General features: G+C 38.9%; 1 protein-coding gene across 19 annotated transcripts; it reads left to right on the top strand.

Moving 5' to 3' along the window:
- Positions 1–3,316: 3,316 nt before the first annotated feature.
- LOC103441143 (protein WVD2-like 5) lies at positions 3,317–16,749 on the top strand. 19 transcript variants are annotated; one of them, XM_070819050.1, is made up of 12 exons: positions 3,317–3,501; positions 3,600–3,730; positions 4,169–4,251; positions 4,618–4,681; positions 4,765–4,862; positions 5,002–5,052; positions 5,669–5,733; positions 5,823–5,933; positions 6,865–7,136; positions 7,473–7,517; positions 7,625–7,715; positions 16,131–16,595. In XM_070819050.1, exons 3-7 carry the CDS (start codon positions 4,243–4,245, stop codon positions 5,705–5,707), a joined length of 261 nt encoding a protein of 86 aa, XP_070675151.1. In that variant the 5' UTR covers positions 3,317–3,501; positions 3,600–3,730; positions 4,169–4,242; the 3' UTR covers positions 5,708–5,733; positions 5,823–5,933; positions 6,865–7,136; positions 7,473–7,517; positions 7,625–7,715; positions 16,131–16,595. The 19 variants fall into 19 exon arrangements, with proteins under 19 accessions (XP_070675151.1, XP_070675140.1, XP_070675149.1 ...); XM_070819039.1 differs by having other exon boundaries at positions 4,618–4,852; positions 5,669–5,740; XM_070819048.1 differs by lacking the exon at positions 7,625–7,715 and having other exon boundaries at positions 5,669–5,740.
- The last annotated feature ends 3,204 nt before the right edge of the window (positions 16,750–19,953 follow it).

Consider the following 19,953-nt stretch of genomic DNA (forward strand, 5'->3'; position numbering starts at 1 on the left):
TGGCAAGGGATGAAAAGGGATATAAGGAAGTTTGTGGCTGAGTGTGCCATATGCCAACAAAATAAGTTTGAGACCATTACACCACCTGGATTGCTACAACTCTTACCTTTACCACAAAGGGTTTGGTTTGGTATTAGTATGGATTTTATAGTGGGAATACCTAATTGCAAGGGCAAATCAATTATCATGATCATTTTGGACAGGCTCTCCAACTATAGCCACTTTATTACACTTGCTCATCCCTACAATGCATCTACAGTTGCTCAACTATTCATAGAACATGTTTTCTGATTGCATGGTATGCCTACTTCCATTATGAGTGATAGGGATCTAGTGTTTATAAGTGGATTTTGGAAAGAGTTCTTCAAACTCCAAGGTTCTAAGCTTTGTATGAGTTCAGGTTATCATCCCCAAACTAATGGATAGACTGAGCTGATGAATCGATGTTTGGAGACATATCTCAGGTGTTTTGTTGTAGGGCAACCCAAGAAGTGGGTTCAGTGGTTGCCATGGGCAGAGTGGTGTTTTAACACTGCTTACCACACCTCTTCGAGGTACACCCCTTTTGAATTGGTATATGGTTATCCCCCACCTCACATTGCTCCACATGAGATTGGTTCTACCAAAGTGGCTTCTGTGGAACAGAGTATGATTGAAAAAGATGGCTTACTAGCTGTGTTGAAAAGTAACCTGCAACTAGCTCAAAATCGAATGAAAGTGCAGGCGGACAAAAAGAGGACCGAGAGACAATTTGATGTTGGAGATATGATTTACTTGAAGTTGGTGCCCTATCAGTTGCAATCTTTGGTGAACCATAGCTATCAAAAGCTGCAACCACAATTTTATGGTCCTTATGCAATCCTTGAGAAGATTGGTGCAGTGGCATACAAATTGTAGCTACCTGAAGGGTCAAAAATTCATCCGGTGTTTCATGTTAGCTATCTTAAAAAACAGCTCGGAGATAATGTGATTCCACATATTGAACTACCTATGGTGACTAAGGATGGCCTGGCTCAGGAAAAACCTGCAGCAATTATGTCTAGAAAGATGTACAAAAAGGGGAATACAGCAGGGGTTCAACTTCTAGTGCAATGGAATGGAAATGAAGTTGTTGATGCGACTTGGGAAGACTTTGACGAGTTCCAAAAATGATTTCCAAATTTTACAGTGTAACCTTGAGGACAAGGTTGTTCTGAAGGGGAAGGCATTGTTATGATCTTGTGATTACTTCGATCATAAGTATCAGGAAATGAGACTAAATGTAATAAGTGAGTTAGGTTGAAGGGTTATTTTGCTATTTGTAATTCTGTAGGGAAAGTTTGTTCACAATTTCTGTTTTGTATTGCCTTGTGGTAGGTTTCACATGTGTATTTGGCTACCTATAAAGCCATATATTCTCTCACTTCGAAGGGTTAGAAAAATATAATACAATTTTACCAAATTTGCTTCTGTTGTTCCTCTCATCTTCCTCCACCGCCATATCTGATCTTGCAAGCAGGTTAAGGTTTGAGCCTCGCCAAATTTGGAAGTTATCAACTTCCTTACTTTCACTGATTATTTTTGTGTTTATGCATGTTGGTTTTTTTATTTTATGTATTGTTTTATTAATTTTGGTCATGTGATTTGTGATTTTTGTTCTTCGTTTTACTTGGATTTTGAGGTTTCCTTTCTATTGTTTTTAGGTTTCTTTCCCTTTGCTAAAATTAGAATTGGCTAAATTTTGTTGATTTCTTTTTGTCTTTGTAGGAAATTTTAGCGTTGTTTTTCTGGCTGTTATATGATGGGTGACAGATTGTGCTTTTCCAATTTTTTGGTTTTGCAGCATTTAACAAATAGGTAACTAGCTTTGAGATATAAGGAGAGAAACTAAGGCATACGAAGCATCTAGAAACGGAGGTGTCGTGGCTTGAAACCCAGAAACAGAAGCAATTGTGGTCGCATCACCCTTGAGACTGTGGGTGCCATCTGTGTGCACGCATCAAAGGGTTTATAAACAACCAAAGGAATATCGAAAACGGGTATCCGTCTGAGGTAGTGGTCAATACTTCCCAATATTACTCTTCTTTGCTATTTTGGGTTGACATTATCAATATGATTTGCTTTTAAATGTTTTTTTTTTGTTTGCTATGAATTTAGTTTCGAATTTTGTGTGTTGCATAGATATGTTGGAAAATATGTGCATTTGTAGATGTTGGGGAATCACAAGTGTTCTAGGTACTGAATTTTGTCAACTGTCTTTTAATTCGAATTCATGCGAGGATATTCATGCTTTGTAGAATTAATAAGTAGTAAAAGTGATTGATAAGCATTGAACCCAGCAAAAAACTTTGCTTTTGAACAAAATTGTGATAGCCCATAAAAATACCTATTCGGAATAAATAGCTGTTTCATTAGGATATTTATACCTTCTTTGTTGTGTCATGCTATATTAAGTGTATTTCGTCAAAAATATGTTTTAATAAACTTTGATTCCTAAAAACTTTTGTATTAAAATAACATGATTATGTATGAGGGATCCTATGGTTGAGTTTGTGAATATTTACAATGATGCTTTGTCATCCATTTTATGTGTATAAAAGTGCGACCTCCTCAGTCAAATCCAAACATATTAAAAATGAAAGAACAAAGATGCATTCATACAACCATCTAATTCTACCGTTGTAGCATAAACTTGCACATATTATATAGTTTGAACAGTGATAATGATGGAATTATTAATATTTTTTAATGGTATAGGAATTTGTAGTCAGCATATCATTTTCTGCAAGACTGAAGATTAGTTTGTGGGCATGAAGCCTTTCACGCCTATTAATTCTTTAGTTTAATGACCGTTTGCATCCTTAAAACTATTTTTTATGTTTGGTTGTCTTTTTCAGCAAATAATTAAATTCATATAAATTCTGTTACCTTCCGCCTTATCAGTTTTGTTATGTTTGGTTCAGCTTCAATATAAAATGTGTTTGGCTGAGAGACTGTTGGTTAAACAGAAAAAATTTCATGGGTTTTATGAGGTGTTTAAATTTTACGTCCGCAACATCGCATCGGCACCATTGCTAGTTATCTATTCTAAAGTTGAGGAGGAATTAACTACAGTCAAATCTTTGCCACTCGATTTTGCTTTATTTACATCATTGCCATCAAATCTGAGACTGAGTTGGAGGGTAAATATTAAAAGTTAGGAGGGTAATTTTGTCTCTGAACAGATTGGGTGGATTTTGAGTTATTTACAAAATTACCACCGCCTCTTCGCTGCCCCTGCCGTTCAAATTGGAAATTTCAATTTGTTTACGAAATTGCCACTGCTTTGCACAGTGGAAGGGCGCCCACGCGTCAACCAAATGAAATTCCGTCGGTTTCCATCACCTTTTCTTTTCCTCCCCCGACTCTCTCTGTGTAACCGTCCATCAAATCCTCCCATCCCTCCCTTTTCTCAGCAGTACACTTTCCGAATTTTTTTGCTATGATTCCGGCAAAGGCAGTGTGGAAGCGGCAGTGCATCAGGTAACTTCTATACGGTTTTCCCAAAATTAGTTCGTTTCTAATTCCGATCTGTGTTCTTCAATCATGTTGTGTTTGTCTGTTTTTAATTGTTGGTGCAGGTTCTTGACTATTTTCAGGGTATATGGCTGTGAAGAAGCCCGACTCTGCTGTGAAGAGAGCTCGGCAGGCCGAAAAGAGGAGGATTTACAACAAATCCCGGAAATCCGAAATCAAAACCCGGATGAAGAAGGTACTTCTCTTTTCGGCAAGTTAAGTTGATTTTAACTGAGGGTTTTGCTTCTTTTGGCTTGCATTGTATATAAAATAAGTTTATTCTGATTGTTTTCGGGTTGAAGAAAGAAGTTGTCTTGTATTGTTTGGGCTTTGTTTCTTCTGTGTTTCTATAATTTACCAAAATGTTAGGCACTGTTTGTTAGCAAACTCTATGAGTTGGACTGCTCCCTAAACAGATAGTGAACCAGCTTAATTTTTCATTAAAATCACAAGCTTTGAGATCTGAGTCTGCCATATTAGTATCATTCATTAGTTTTTAATCCCATTAATTATATTTTGAACATGTTTATTTTTCATACAACAATATTTATAAACATGTGAATTCTTTTACATCTTAAAAAATAAGAAACTGATCGGGTTTCTGATTTTTCAAGCCTGGTCTATTCTGCATCAGGTACACTTCTGGGCATCATTACGGGCGTCAATTTCTTTAGAACTCATGGATAAGTTGTTTCACGATATCAGTTGATGGACTCGGTAAGTGAATTCAATTATAGTTTTCTTAGCCGAGTTGATATCTTATCCACTGCACTGTCCACCTTCTTTTCTTTTAGAGAAGATTTGTTTTCTATTGAATTAATAATAAAAATAACTGAGGAAGGAAATTCAGAAGAAAAAAAAAACCAGCTTTTCTTGGATATGTTTGTGGAGATTTTCTTTAGAATTTACTCTTTTTGGTATGTTGTGATTACACACAAATACAGATTATATGTCAATATTATGGGGTTATAACACATCGGTTTTGGAAAGCATCATTTTGCATTGTGAATTCTGAATTCTGTGTTTAATTTGGCTTTTGTGTTTTGAATTTGAATTTGTAGTCTGATTATGATATCAATGCAGACTGTCTACTATCCTAGACTATGCCTTCAATCAATTGAGAAAAGTCAGTTCATTTGCAGACTCCCAGATTATGAGTTTACTTTAACAGTCTGGAAATATGCAACCAAGTTTTCTTTTTCAACTTATGCTCCGTTTACTATTCTTCTGCAGCTTATTTTTTCACAGATTCAGTCTTCAGTAGATGGCTGAGGAATTTCTACATGAAGCAATGTATCAAATTATCATTGATCATAGGGTATGGCATTGTAAGATCATCTTCTGTTCACTTTGATCAAATTTTTATCGACCGTTTTAGTTTTTTTATTTTTTATTTTTATAATTATGATTTATTTCTTATTTTGCCTCAAGTTTAGTTGACTTAAGCTTTGTTTATTATCTCTGCAGTATGAAGAAGGCCTTAATAATGTAATGAGAGAGTCCAATATCAACTGGACGGTAAATGATCCATTCTTTTTGCTTTTTTTTGTTTAATGCAATGTCCATACTTAGAGTAATTTTTACCATATTTTTAAATTAAAATCCACCAATTTGGTTGTGGTTTGTTCCATGATAATTGTGTAAAGATGACCGTGTTGTACTTTACATAGTTTGGGAATTAGACTAAGCAATTTGATCAATCTGTGTAAATATATTTTAGCTTTTCTTACGTTTTAACTGTTAAGATAGAAAATTAATGGATCATTTACATAAAACTCACAAATAATGAGTGTGTTATTGCATATGCACATACTGCTCCTAAATACTAATCAATCAGTATAATTTGTTTTTGGAAAACTAAGTTTAATTCTGGATGGGAGGTAGGTAGGGATTAATTTGAGAATCATTACCCTATGAGGATATTCATAGTTAATGGTGAAAGTTATTTTATTTTTTTAAATTATCTCATGCATTAATCTGTTGAGGGAGATGATAGTTTTCTTAAAATAGCACCAGAGGGGAAAATGGATATTGAATTTTTGGGTGGTTGTTTCTGCATTTGCATCTTTCTGATTTTTCCTTTGCTGTGTGCTAACTCTGTTATTGAAGTAACGTTTACAATTACCTTGGGCAGTTCTATACTAAACTGGAGGAAAAGATACATGCAAAGTAGATGGAGAAGAATAATTTGCAAGCCAAGTATGAGGTGGTATTCAATCAATGGTGGTCAACTGAAGCCTGTGTGTGTAAGCACGTTCTTATTATGAATGTTGTCTGTTCCTTTACAGGAAACTCTGGAAGCTGAGATTAGGATGTTCAGGAAGAAACTGACTTTTAAAACAGCTCCAATGCCAATCTTCTATCAGGAGCCTCCACCTCCTAAAGCAGACTTGAAGAAGGTATATTTTTTTTCTTTCAAAATCACAAATGGCATGATGTATATTATTTTGTTCATGTGCAATTTCCAGTTCTCTGGTGAATCTAGTTTCATGCTTTAGTTTGGAAAACTCTTAATTTTTGTCATATATAGAAAAGTGGTGGGGCGTGCAAACTTATAAATGGTGTTTAGTTTAGTTTATAAATTTGTAAGCATGTGCTCTCTAACCTTGAGCATTTCTCCATCATGACAACAAAAGGCCATGATCCTGTTGGACGCATACTGGTTGCATGTTTTCTTATATCAGTTGTCGTGTAGGATGCCTTTGGTAGATGTTCCCCTTATATTTCTTAGTTTAGTAGGATGTGCAACTGTTAACAATTGTTTACTTGGTAAAGTACTGGTCCTAAGTTATTTTCCCATTCCTCAGTATTGTACGGGTAATTTTCCTTCAGGTCCGACAGGAATAGAGTGCATCTTTTATCACTTATACTTCTGAGTACATGAACCTTTTTTATTCTTGGCAAATTGAACATTTTAATCAAGCCAATCCTTCAAGTTATCAATCACTTAATCATACTCTCACAATCCTGCCCCATTCAGTCTGTTGGTTGGAATGGTGGTACCATCTGAGTTATTTTTGACAAGTTACTACAGCTATCATGCTCCATTTGATTGGAAAGGAGGCACCACATGCATATTTTGACGCTGCCAACAACTGTTTTACCAAAAATTGCACTGTCTTATAGTTCTTACTTTGTCAGTCTACCGAAAGCTTATAAAAAATCAGTGTCAAGTATCTTGACTAATATGTAGTCTAAACACGCATTCCTACTACGATTAATTAAGTTGGCACTTCATTGTGATAATCCTGCTTTGCTGTACTTGGCTGTTATTTGACAGCATTGCACTGCTTTATTTTGGCCTTGACGAGTTCAGTGCAATTGATGCAGATACCAACAAGAGCCAGTCTTCCAACATTGGATGTAGGAAGAGCTTACTTCCTGCAGTTTCTGAAGCAAACGGTAATGCCAATGGTCGATCTAGGAGATTTAGTCTGGATGAGAAAGTACCTCAGAACACTGCTAGAGGGTCATCTTATGTGTATCCAAAGAAGCCACAACGAAGTCCCTTCCTAGACTCCTGAACTTTTGTTGCGGAGAATTGTTGGTACTTCTTGAGCAATGCTTAGTTTGTACTGTGTTTTGTACTCTTTGGCAGTCAAGTGAGATATATATGCTTTAGAAATATCAATTTTCCCATTTTCCTGTTTTATTTTTTCTATATTGCATCCATATTTGAATGTTGAATTTGGTGGTTTCTCTCAAAGAGTAAGGGTTTTGGTTTGCATTCTTGGATTAGATTTGTATATATTCCATTGCATCTCAGTTTTCTCTGATTTAATAGCATAATCTAGCTCTTGGTATTCTAACTTTGCTTTCCTTGTATCAAAATTGTATCTGGCTCTTGGTTTTCTTTATTTAAAATTTTCTATTAGTATATGAGTATTTGATTCTGATATGTCATTTTCCTCCGTTTGATGTGATTTTGGATTATTAAGGACTCAGGCTTGCCTTCCGCATTTTCGTTGGAAAAAGGCTTTTAGGTGAGTAATTTACGTTTGATTTTGATTATCGGCTAAAGAGAATAGGGGGTTTAATTTGTAATTATTTTGATGCAACAAAATTTTTTAAATTTTACATATTTTTGCAGTTCAGGATGATAAAAATTTAGGGCTTTGATTCATTGATGTGATTTCCATGTACTCTGAATTCAAATGAAAATGCAAGGATATATTAGATGTGTGAGTAAATTTTCAGTCTTCCATGTATTTGTTTGACCCTTAATTATATATGAATTATTGATTGATAATTTGATAATATGTATGCTATTATTACAACAACAACAACAACAAAGCCTTTTCCCACTAAGTGGGGTCGGCTATATGAATCCTAGAACGCCATTGCGCTCGGTTTTGTGTCATGTCCTCCGTTAGATCCAAGTACTCTAAGTCTTTTCTTAGAGTCTCTTCCAAAGTTTTCCTAGGTCTTCCTTTACCCCTTCGGCCCTGAACCTCTGTCCCATAGTCACATCTTCGAACCGGAGCGTCAGTAGGCCTTCTTTGCACATGTCCAAATCACCGGAACCGATTTTCTCTCATCTTTCCTTCAATTTCGGCTACTCCTACTTTACCTCGGATATCCTCATTCCCAATTTTATCATTTCTCGTGTGCCCACACATCCCACGAAGCATCCTCCTCTCCGCTACACCTATTTTGTGTACGTGTTGATGCTTCACCGCCCAACATTCTGTGCCATACAACATCGCTGGCCTTATTGCTGTCCTATAAAATTTTCCCTTGAGCTTCAGTGGCCTACGACGGTCACACAACACGCCAGATGCACTCTTACACTTCATCCATCTAGCTCGTATTCTATGGTTGAGATCTCCTTCTAATTCTCCGTTCTCTTGCAAGATAGATCCTAGGTAGCGAAAACGGTCGCTTTTTATGATCTTCGCTAGATTGCTCCGGTCATTAGTGTGGATAAGTATATAAATGGATAGAGATAGGAAAGCAAACACAAGATGTACGTGGTTCACCCATATTGGCTACGTCCACGGACTAGAGGAGTTCTCATTAATTGTGAAGGGTTTACACAAGTACATAGGTTCAAGCTTTCCTTTAGTGAGTACAAGTGAATGATTTAGCACAAATGACATTAGGAAATATTGTGGGAGAATGATCTCGTAATCACGAAACTTCTAAGTATCGGAGTGTGGTATCGTCTTGACTTGCCTTATCTGTCTCATAGGTAGATGTGGCATCTTCTTTGGAAGTACTCTTCCTCCATCCAGGGGGTGGTATCTTTAACTGGTGGAGATGCACAAGGTAATGTATCAATTTCACTTGAAGCTTACTTGTAGTTTCAGGCTTGGTCAAGCGCGATACAAACCATGTAGTAGGAGTCCCCCAAGTCGTCGAGCTAGGGGATCTGTTGAAAGAGGTGACAGACAAGGTAAGCAATCAGAGCTCCGGCTGCTTGTTCACCTTCTCCCCATCTTGCAGCAGCATGAAGGATAAAGAGAAGAAAAATGAGAAGAGATGATATAGGATACTTTTGCTTTTGAAGAAGTAACTTTCCACAGGCTTATTCTTGAACTGAGCTGGAGGGTTTTCTGGTTTCCTCCAGAGTATAAGGCCGACTGAAGAATTTGAGGGTCAAAACAAGTCTATCAAATCTAGAGTACGTTCGACCCTGCTGATATGGGATACTTTTGCTTTTGACAGAATAATGGATGTATCGGCACGTGTGCTGTTACGTTTGTCTCCACATGCTTCCTTGTATCCTTCGCACTTGCCCTAGCTGTTCCTCAAGCAAATGCGGTATCTTCCCTGGAAGCATAAGATGTTGAAGATGAGTACTCGAGAGCAATGCCAGGTAAGTAATCAGGTAAGGGGTTCCAGGCAGTCAGTTCCTGGCTGGAAGCTTGATTCCAAGTGCTGACTGATTGCTCTCTTTCTCCTTGTCTTGCAGGTAAGAACAAGGCCAAATGAAAAGACAGGGAAAAAGCATGATATGGGATACTCTTGCTTTTAACCCTGATGATATGAGATATTCTTGCTCTAGTATAGCTTGTTTGCAGAGGTATTATCGGGGGGAAAGAAAGCTGAATATTTCGAAAGGCTTCGTTGGGAGTGCCCTCTCAGATATGAGGAAGGGTTGAGCATTTTTGCAGGTCTGCCTGTCCGTTGGGGATGGAGGTCAACATATATAGGAGTCTCCCTAACAACAAGTAGTAATGCTATTCCTTTACCCTGCTTGGTCATAGCACGGTAGTGGGAGCTACCAGCTTCACATGTTTTAACTCTGTCAGAGCACTTTGAAAAAGTGGTCTGTGGTATCTGACTCTCGAGATTCGGAGAACGATGCCTCTTCGATTTTTGAGAAAGCAATCATGCTGGGGGTCTGGCTCTCGAGATTCGGAGAGCAGTGTCTCTTTGATTTTTGAGAGAGTAATCATGTTGGGAGTCTGGCTCTCGAGATTCGGAAGGCGGTGCCTCTTCGATTTTGGAGCAAGCAATCTTGTTGGGAGTGTTTTTTCGAATGTGAGTAAAGGTTGGGCATGTTTGCTAGTCTACCATGCCACGAAGCACAGAGGTTGACACACAGGGACTTTCCAATTATCCAGCAATGGTACTGTTCCTTTACCCTCTCTTCGATTTTGAGAAAGTAGTCACGTTGGAAGTCTGGCTCTCGAGATTTGGAGGACGGTGCCTCTTCGATTTTGGAGCAAGCAATCTTGTTGGGAGTGTTTTCTCGAATGTGAGTAAAGGTTGGGCATGTTTGCTAGTCTACCTTGCCACGAAGCACATAGGTTGACACACAGGGACTTTCCAATTATCCAGCAGTGGTACTGTTCCTTTACCCTTGTGGGTAATAATATGGTAGCTAGACCTTCAAAATTTATGTGTCTAAACTTTGTTAGTGCTGTTTCGTTGCTATTCTTTTACCTTTTTTGGTCAGAGCGATGTAGTGGGAGCTGCAAGCTTCACGTGCTCAACTTTGGCAGAGAACTTTGGCAAAGTTATCTGTGGTACCCATGAGCTATTGTTGCGTGTGGGAAGTGGGTGGTTGAACAGTAAGATTTATGTGCTTTCTACTTCACCAGAAGTCTTCGACAAAATGCCCATAATTTCCGCAAAGCTGAGTGTGCATGTGACAGGTGCTGACAAGGCTAGAAAAGTAAGGGCCTATTCGATTTCTGAGATCGGCCCTCGTGGTCTCTGAGCAGCCCAGCTTTTGAGAAAGCGAGCGCCTCTTCGATTGATTCGGAGAACGATGCCTCTTCGATTTTTGAGAAAGCAATCATGCTGGGGGTCTGGCTCTCGAGATTCGGGGAGCGGTGTCTCTTTGATTTTTGAGAAAGTAATCATGTTGGGAGTCTGGCTCTCGAGATTCGGAGGGCGGTGCCTTTTCGATTTTGGAGCAATCAATCTTGTTGGGAGTGTTTTCTCGAATGTGAGTAAAGGTTGGGCATGTTTGCTAGTCTACCTTGCCACGAAGCACAGAGGTTGACACACAGGGACTTTCCAATTATCCAGCAATGGTACTATTCCTTTACCCTCTCTTCGATTTTTGAGAAAGTAGTCATGTTGGGAGTCTGGCTCTCGAGATTCGGAGGACGGTGCCTCTTCGGTTTTGGAGCAAGCAATATGATTGGGAGTGTTTTCTCGAATGTGAGTAAAGGTTGGGCATGTTTGCTAGTCTACCTTGCCACGAAGCACAGAGGTTGACACACAGGGACTTTCTAATTATCCAGCAGTGGTACTGTTCCTTTACCCTTGTGGGTAATAATATGGTAGCTAGACCTTCAAAATTTATGGGTCTAAACTTTGTTAGTGCTGTTTCTTTGCTATTCTTTTACCCTTCTTGGTCAGAGCGATGTAGTGGGAGCTGCAAGTTTCACGTGCTCAACATTGGTAGAGAACTTTGGCAAAGTTATCTGTGGTACCAATGAGCTATTGTTGCGTGTGGGAAGTGGGTGATTGAACAGTAAGATTCATGTGTTTTCTACTTCTCCAGAAGTCTTCGACAGAATGCCCATAATTTCTGCAAAGCTGAGTGTGCGTGTGACAGGTGCTGACAAGGCTGGAAAAGTAGGTGCCTCTTCGATTTCTGAGATCGGCCCTCATGTTCTCTGAGGAGCCCAGCTTTTGAGAAAGCGAGCGCCTCTCTAAGCAGCCCAGCTTTTAAGAAAGCAAACGCCTCTTCGATTTCTGAGTAGGCGCCTCTTCGATTTCTGAAGCTTCGTCGAGTGCAGATTTTTATAGGGGCTGGCATTAAGTTCCAAAGCACACTTGAATCTCCATCAGTAGAAGCTTCATTCTTGCACTTCTAAGATCTTGATTTGTCCGACCTCTTCTCTCTTCAACACCTTTGAAAATGTCTGGCCCCTCCGACCGTCGTTTTGACTTGAACCTTGTTGAAGAGGCAGCCCCGCCTTCTCCAGACAACATATGGCGCCCATCCTTCGTCTCCCCTACTGGTCCTCTTACCGTTGGGGATTCCGTGATGAAGAATGATATGACCGCTGCGGTGGTGGCCAGGAACCTTCTCACTCCCAAAGATAACAGATTACTTTCCAAACGGTCTGATGAGTTAGCTGTTAAGGATTCGCTGGCTCTCAGTGTTCAGTGTGCAGGTTCTGTGTCTAATATGGCCCAATGCCTATTTGCTCGAACCCGCCAAGTTGAATCATTGGCGGCTGAAGTGATGAGTCTGAAACAGGAGATTAGAGGGCTCAAGCATGAGAATAAACAGTTGCACCGGCTCGCACATGACTATGCTACAAACATGAAGAGGAAGCTTGACCAGATGAAGGAAACTGATGGTCAGGTTTTACTTGATCATCAGAGATTTGTGGGTTTGTTCCAAAGGCATTTATTGCCTTCGTCTTCTGGGGCTGTACCGCGTAATGAAGCTCCAAATGATCAACCTCTGATGCCTCCTCCTTCTAGGGTTCTGTCCAGTACTGGGGCTCCGAATGATCCCCCTCCGGTGCCTTCTCTTTCTGGGGCTCTACCGACTGTTGAGACTTCTCCTAAGCAACCTTTGTGAAGACTCCTTCTAGTTTGTTTATTTTGACTCATGTATATGTACATATTTGTAGCTTATCGGGGATATCAATAAATAAGCTTTCCTTCATTTAAACGTATTGTGTTAAATACACCAAAGCCTTCTTCGCTAAGTTCTTTGAATTTTCTTTTGTTGAAGCTTGTATGTTGAAGCTTTCTGAGTGGAGCATGTAGGTTGGGGCAGTGTTCCCTTAATTTCTCGAGTGAGGAAAACTTCTCGGTTGGAGACTTGGAAAATCCAAGTCACTGAGTGGGATCGGCTATATGAATCTTAGAACGCCATTGTGCTCGGTCCTGTGTCATGTCCTTTGTTAGATCCAAGTACTCTAAGTCTTTTCTTAGAGTCTCTTCCAAAGTTTTCCTAGGTCTTCCTCTACCCCTTCGGCCCTGAACCTCTGTCCCATATTCGCATCTTCTAATCGGAGCGTCAGTAGGCCTTCTTTGCACATGTCCAAACCACCGTAACCGATTTTCTCTCATCTTTCCTTCAATTTCGGCTACTCCTACTTTACCCCGGATATCCTCATTCCTAATCTTATCCTTTCTCGTGTGCCCACACATCCAACGAAGCATCCTCATCTCCGCTACACCCATTTTGTGTACGTGTTGATGCTTCACCGCCCAACATTCTGTGCCATACAGCATCGCCGGCCTTATTGCCGTCCTATAAAATTTTCCCTTGAGCTTCAATGGCATACGGCGGTCACACAACACGCCGGATGCACTCTTCCACTTCATCCATCCAGCTTGTATTCTATGGTTGAGATCTCCATCTAATTCTCCGTTCTTTTGCAAGATAGATCCTAGGTAACGAAAACGATCGCTCTTTGGTATTTCTTGATCTCCGATCCTCACCCCTAACTCGTTTTGGCCTCCATTTGCACTGAACTTGCACTCCATATATTCTGTCTTTGATCGGCTTAGGCGAAGACCTTTAGATTCCAACACTTCTCTCCAAAGGTTAAGCTTTGCATTTACCCCTTCCTGAGTTTCATCTATCAACACTATATCGTCTGCGAAAAGCATACACTAAGGAATATCATCTTGAATATGTCCTGTTAACTCATCCATTACCAACGCAAAAAGGTAAGGACTTAAGGATGAGCCTTGATGTAATCCTACAATTATGGGAAAGCTTTCGGTTTGTCCTTCATGAGTTCTTACGGCAGTCTTTGCTCCTTCATACATATCCTTTATAGCTTGGATATATGCTACTCGTACTCCTTTCTTCTCTAAAATCCTCCAAAGAATGTCTCTTGGGACCCTATCATACGCTTTTTCCAAATCTATAAAGACCATGTGTAAATCCTTTTTCCCATCTCTATATCTTTCCATCAATCTTCGTAAGAGATAGATTGCCTCCATGGTTGAGCGTCCTGGCATGAACCCGAATTGGTTGTCCGAAACCCGTGTCTCTTGCCTCACTCTATGCTCAATGACTCTCTCCCAGAGCTTCATTGTATGACTCATTAACTTAATACCCCTATAGTTCATGCAATTTTGTACGTCGCCCTTATTCTTGTAGATAGGTACCAAAGTGCTCGTTCGCCACTCATTTGGCATCTTCTTCGTTTTCAAAATCCTATTGAAAAGGTCAGTGAGCCATGTTATACCTGTCTCTCCCAAAACTTTCCACACTTCGATTGGTATATCGTCTGGGCCTATTGCTTTTCTATGCTTCATCTTCTTCAAAGCTACAACCACTTCTTCCTTCCGGATTCGACGATAAAAAGAGTAGTTTCTACACTCTTCTGAGTTACTCAACTCCCCTAAAGAAGCACTTCTTTCATGTCCTTCATTGAAAAGATTATGAAAATAACCTCTCCATCTGTCTTTAACCGCGTTCTCTGTAGCAAGAACCTTTCCATCCTCATCCTTGATGCACCTCACTTGGTTTAGGTCTCTTGTCTTCTTTTCCCTTGCTTTAGCTAGTTTATAGATATCCAACTCTCCTTCTTTGGTATCTAGTCGTTTATACATATCGTCGTAAGCCGCTAACTTAGCTTCTCTGACAGCTTTCTTCGCCTCTTGCTTCGCTTTTCTATATCTTTCACCATTTTCATCGGTCCTCTCCTTGTATAAGGCTTTACAACATTCCTTCTTAGCCTTCACCTTTGTTTGTACCTCCTCATTCCACCACCAAGATTCCTTTTGGTGTGGGGCAAAGCCCTTGGACTCTCCTAATACCTCTTTTGCTACTTTTCGGATACAACTAGCCATGGAATCCCACATTTGGCTAGCTTCCCCCTCTCTATTCCACACACATTGGGTGATTACCTTCTCTTTGAAAATGGCTTGTTTTTCTTCTTTTAGATTCCACCATCTAGTCCTTGGGCACTTCCAAGTCTTGTTCTTTTGTCTTACTCTTTTGATATGTACATCCATCACCAACAAGCGATGTTGATTAGCCACGCTCTCTCCTGGTATAACTTTGCAATCCTTACAAGTTATACGATCCCCTTTCCTCATTAGAAGAAAATCTATTTGTGTTTTTGACGACCCACTCTTGTAGGTGATCACATGTTCTTCTCTCTTCTTAAAGAAAGTGTTAGCTAAGAAGAGATCATATGCCATTGCAAAATCCAAGATAGCTTCCCCATCCTCGTTTCTCTCCCCAAAACCATGGCACCATGAAAACCTTCATAGTTGCCTGTCTCCTTGCCCACGTGTCCATTTAAATCTCCTCCTATAAATAACTTCTCCGTCTGAGCAATTCCTTGCACCAAGTCTCCAAGGTCTTCCCAAAATTTCTCCTTCGAACTCGTATCCAACCCTACTTGAGGTGCGTACGCACTAATCACATTGATAAGTTCTTGTCCTATTACCATCTTGATTGCCATGATTCTATCTCCTACCCTCTTGACATCTACAACATCTTGTGTCAAGGTCTTGTCCACGATGATGCCAACACCGTTTCTCGTTCTATTTGTGCCCGAATACCAAAGTTTAAACCCTGAGTTTTCTAGATCCTTCGCCTTACGACCAACCCACTTAGTTTCTTGTAGGCACATAATATTTATCCTTCTCCTCACCATAACTTCCACTACTTCCATAGATTTTCCCGTTAAGGTTCCTATATTCCACGTTCCTAAACGTATTTTGCTCTCTTGAACTCTACCCTTCTGTCCTAGCTTCTTCACCCTCCCCCGTCTAATAGGATCAAAGTACTTCTTTTGTGTGTCCCGTGTAAAGTTGATAGGAGCATATGCTCCCAAACAACTTTGAGTGGAGTCGTTCGAAAAGAAGTTTCTATGGCCCCCTTGCTCATTTAACACTGCATCCGGGTGCCGATGGAGATACAGCGACCCTTGCTCACTTATCACTGTGCTCGGGCCACACAGCGCGCCACTTACGGGTGACGCCCTAGCTTTAGCGCGATTTCGTTCTGGATTCATTTTCATAAGGATTCGACGTGATCATGGAGTGCCGGCTGTCGACTACCTGACGCTCTCCCCCTCCTCCTTTATCCGGGCTTGGGACCGGCAATGTAAGATACATAGGCGGAGTTAATATGTATGCTATTATTGATTTCGAAAAATTAGTTCGTTAATTTGTTGGGCTTGGTTGTTTTGGCATGCAAGGTTATGAGGCAGAGGAAAAAGAAAATCCACAGCCTGCCAAGGATGTGTTGGAATACCTTCAGTTGATGTGTCTTTTCCCGGGTTTTAGCGAAATTTGAGGTTTGATGTGTCTTCTCCATCACTTAATCAATGAAAAGCTCTCTCTCACTGTGAGCTTCAAATTGTAATCCTTACCTTCAAATTTGAACCTTCCACGATCGAACTTTCACTGTAGAGGCAATCTTTGCATGTGACAATTGCATTGGTAGGCCTTTTTTGCAGCTTCCAGAAATCGTTGCTGCTTTGATCTCTGCGCCCGATTGTTCATCATAGAAAACTCCTAAATACAGTGAGATGCCACTTCATGTCGTTTTAACGAGTGCCCGAGCGCATGATTTACTTTATACGTGACCTCTAAATTGACCTGTATGCTTGAGTCCTTGCACCTTACAATAATCTTCACCTGAACCACTGCCATTCATTTCACCTTTTTACTCTTGCAATTGTCTTTGGCCTTTCTTGATGCATCAGACACTTGGATAAGGAATTGTTCCTTATATTAGCAATTATATGAAGTAGGCATATTATGCAATACAATGTCTACATTCATTTAGTAAATATTGAGTTTATTTTTGTCAAACAGTGACATTTGATTCAGGTTTAAGCTTCTTAATGGCATCATAAGGGTTTCTTTTGGGGGTGCTGATAGGTAGTTTGATGGCTTATGCATATAAATATCCAACCTATATTGTTAATTGTATGTAAGAATTGATTCAAGAAATATGAAGTTATAAATGGACTATATGAGTTATCAATGGATTACATTGTTGACCTCCTTCAAATCTATTCCTTTATGAATGTAAAGCTTAAATTTTGGGCAATTAAATATACGTTTTTATTTTCAATCACAATCGCTCGCATGAAAATTCAATTAGGTTTGTTCTGGTCTCCAAGAAATTTTCTTTGTTTGGTTACTGATTATTTTATGTGGTGGGTTCTGGTCTCCAAGAAATTTTCTTTGTTTGGTTACTGATTATTTTATGTGGTGGGACTTTAGTTTTTGCTTTTCTACCTATGTATGTATGAATCGAAATGGACAGTTCAATTTGCTATGTATAAATTTGTAATATAAAAGCTCGAAGGAGAGGTGAATTAGAAACAGTGGTGGGAGAGTGGAGTTGAGGAGTTGAGAGTTTACGAGGTTTACCTGAATTTCTGTATGATGTCTCTGGTATTGCTATATCATTGAGACTGATTGACTGGTTAATTATTCACTAATTTGAAATATAAGTGTAACTTTTCTTTAATTTTTTTTCCTTTTGTATTGTTGTCGGAATCGTTTCATTTTTCTGCTTAATTTATCTTAAAAATGTTTGCATCGTAATACTTATTTTAAATATTTTAATTTGTCCTCTTTTCTATAGAATTTTGTGCAAAGTGAATGGAGGTTATTCTCAATCTTCATATAGTAATTATTTGACGACTTATCCAAACTTAGCTACTCAGCCTTTCAAATACAGAGTTGTGGATGAGAGAGGAGTTAGATGAGCTACAATCGGGTTTGTACCATTCTAAATTATTCGTTTAGTTACCAATGAAAGATATGGTTGCCCAATCCAATTTTGTATTTTCAATGTCTTAATCATTTTCCTTTCATAGCACTTCGTTTTGATTTGTAGACGGACTATATACTTTATGTTTATCTTAGGTCATAGTATAACGTTTAACGATTGAATTTGTAAAACAGTTTAGCAATTTTTTCAAAAACTAACTTTTCCTGCCATATGCACAAGTATTATGCCTTCTATTTTTTCTACTTTCCCCTTTTTGTGTTTCCCCATGTAGTAGGCTGATTACTTGAAACGATGAGTATAATAATGATTATGATCTACAAATGAATGGTTTCTTATAGCATGCATATCCATGCATAAAATGCAAAGTTTCACTTCATTGGTTCTTAAGCACTACACTGTCTTTTTTAGTTACTTTGTGCGGAAATTATTCATGCCTGTCGTGGATAATACATTCAACGCCCGCAACAAAGCACGATCACATTTTCTAGTTTATTCTAAAGCATGAGTTTAGGAGATAAATTTAAAATAGTTTTAGTTTAGATAGCATTTACGCACACCCGTAAAGGCTCTGTTTGTACTATTCCCTAACTTTTATTATTTTTCTTCCCCACTTTAACAATAATATGACCAAATAATTTTCTTTACGTAAGGTTTATGTTGATGTAGAGGTCACATTTGGTGCGATGACAAGTGCCTTCGCCTATGAGCGGTAGGTCTCGAGTTCGAGACTTGGGAGCAGCCTCTCCATAAATGGGGGTAAGGCTAGCCGACATTCACCTCTTCCAGACCCTGCGTAAAGCGGAAGCCTTTGTTACGACATTTTTTAAGGTTTATGTTGATGTAGCTGCGGAACTAAAATTCAAAAACTTGGTAGTTCATTTTAGAATTATCCATATAGAATGTAGAATATCCAAAACACAATGATGTTTGTCTTCATAATCACCCCCACCATGACGTTGCAGTGTCAAAGGCAGTCTTTGAGGCCCTCAATATTTGTGATTTGTCCTTCATCCGTTTTAACTTTTGGGACACATAACGGACGAATATTAGACAAGGCCAGAAGACCCCATGCATGCAAGTTGGGCGACCATAAAACTTGAACGCGGGTTGAAGAGGTAAACGAAAGAATTGTTTCCCAAGTCACGATTCACGCGTGCAAATATTGGATTTAATGGAATACAAGATACTACACTGTTAAGTTCCCGTTTTAGATTTATGTCCCCTTCAGTGACCTACAAGACTAAGTCTTGGATACATGACAGTTTGGGTACTTATCGTGCAGTCAATAGTTTAAAGAAAGTTTTCCGTGTACTTATCGTGTAGTCAATAGTTTAAAGAAAGTTTTCCGTGTACTTATTAAAGAAAGTTTTCCGTGTACTTATCGTGTAGTCAATCGTGTGGTTGATTACCTGACAGTTAGGGCCTTCCAATTCTTACTGGTAAATTGATAATTGTCTTTTAAAATTCTTAAATCAAAATGAGTTTTTTTTTTTTTTTGTCTCTGATCTGATCTCACTTCAAACATGATTATAAATCAAGAATTATTATCTAACTATATATAACACCATAATAAACAAACATGATGTGTTTCTAAAAAACAATGAAATGCTCATGGTGATAGTCAAATAATTAAAAGATTTTAAATTTTGTTGTTTCTTAAAGAATGAGCCTTACATAGAGATCTAACAAGCCCTTTGTACTATTCATCCAAAGGAATTAGGGGTGGTTTGGGAGTAGGTGCTTAAACAAAAAGTACCCATGAAAAAAAGCTGTGAGAGTTTTAGGTGTTTGGTAAACTAAAAAAAAAGGGCTTATTTTGGAAGCTGCTGTGAGAATAAGTTGAAATCAAAGGAAAAAGCTGAAACTGCTATTTGCAGCTTTGGAAAACTGGTTTTTTTTTTCAAAGCACATAGAGCTACAATGCTCCTTTAATGAAAAGATCCACTATCAGACTTTTTTTTTTTTTTCCAAAAGCACTTTTACAAAAAAGTTTACCAAACACTCTGCTGATTTATTCCACAGCCGCTTATTCTCACAACAACTTTTTTTCATAGCACAGCAATACCAAACCAACCCTTACTCTTATGAAGGGGTTGATAGTATGTGTGCATGTGTTTACAATTACAATGTACAATCAAACTTCAAGGGAGGGATCTCAATTTTGATACCAGAAATTATCAATTTTATTTGTTTTTTAATGATGATAGAAACTTACATAGTGAATCCTCAACGGATCGTATTTCTAAACTTGTCAAAAAGTAGCATAGGAA

This window comes from Malus domestica, chromosome 03, assembly GCF_042453785.1.
Source record: "Malus domestica chromosome 03, GDT2T_hap1".
NCBI lineage: Eukaryota > Viridiplantae > Streptophyta > Magnoliopsida > Rosales > Rosaceae > Malus > Malus domestica.

Bases quoted from the DNA above. Each gene is read 5' to 3' on its own strand.
- LOC103441143 (XM_070819043.1), top strand. From the start codon at position 5,708: ATGGAGAAGAATAATTTGCAAGCCAAGTATGAG. The intron at 5,741-5,822 runs GTGGTATTCAAT...GTTCCTTTACAG, and splicing joins ATTTGCAAGCCAAGTATGAG to GAAACTCTGGAAGCTGAGAT. The intron at 5,934-6,864 runs GTATATTTTTTT...CAATTGATGCAG, and splicing joins CTAAAGCAGACTTGAAGAAG to ATACCAACAAGAGCCAGTCT.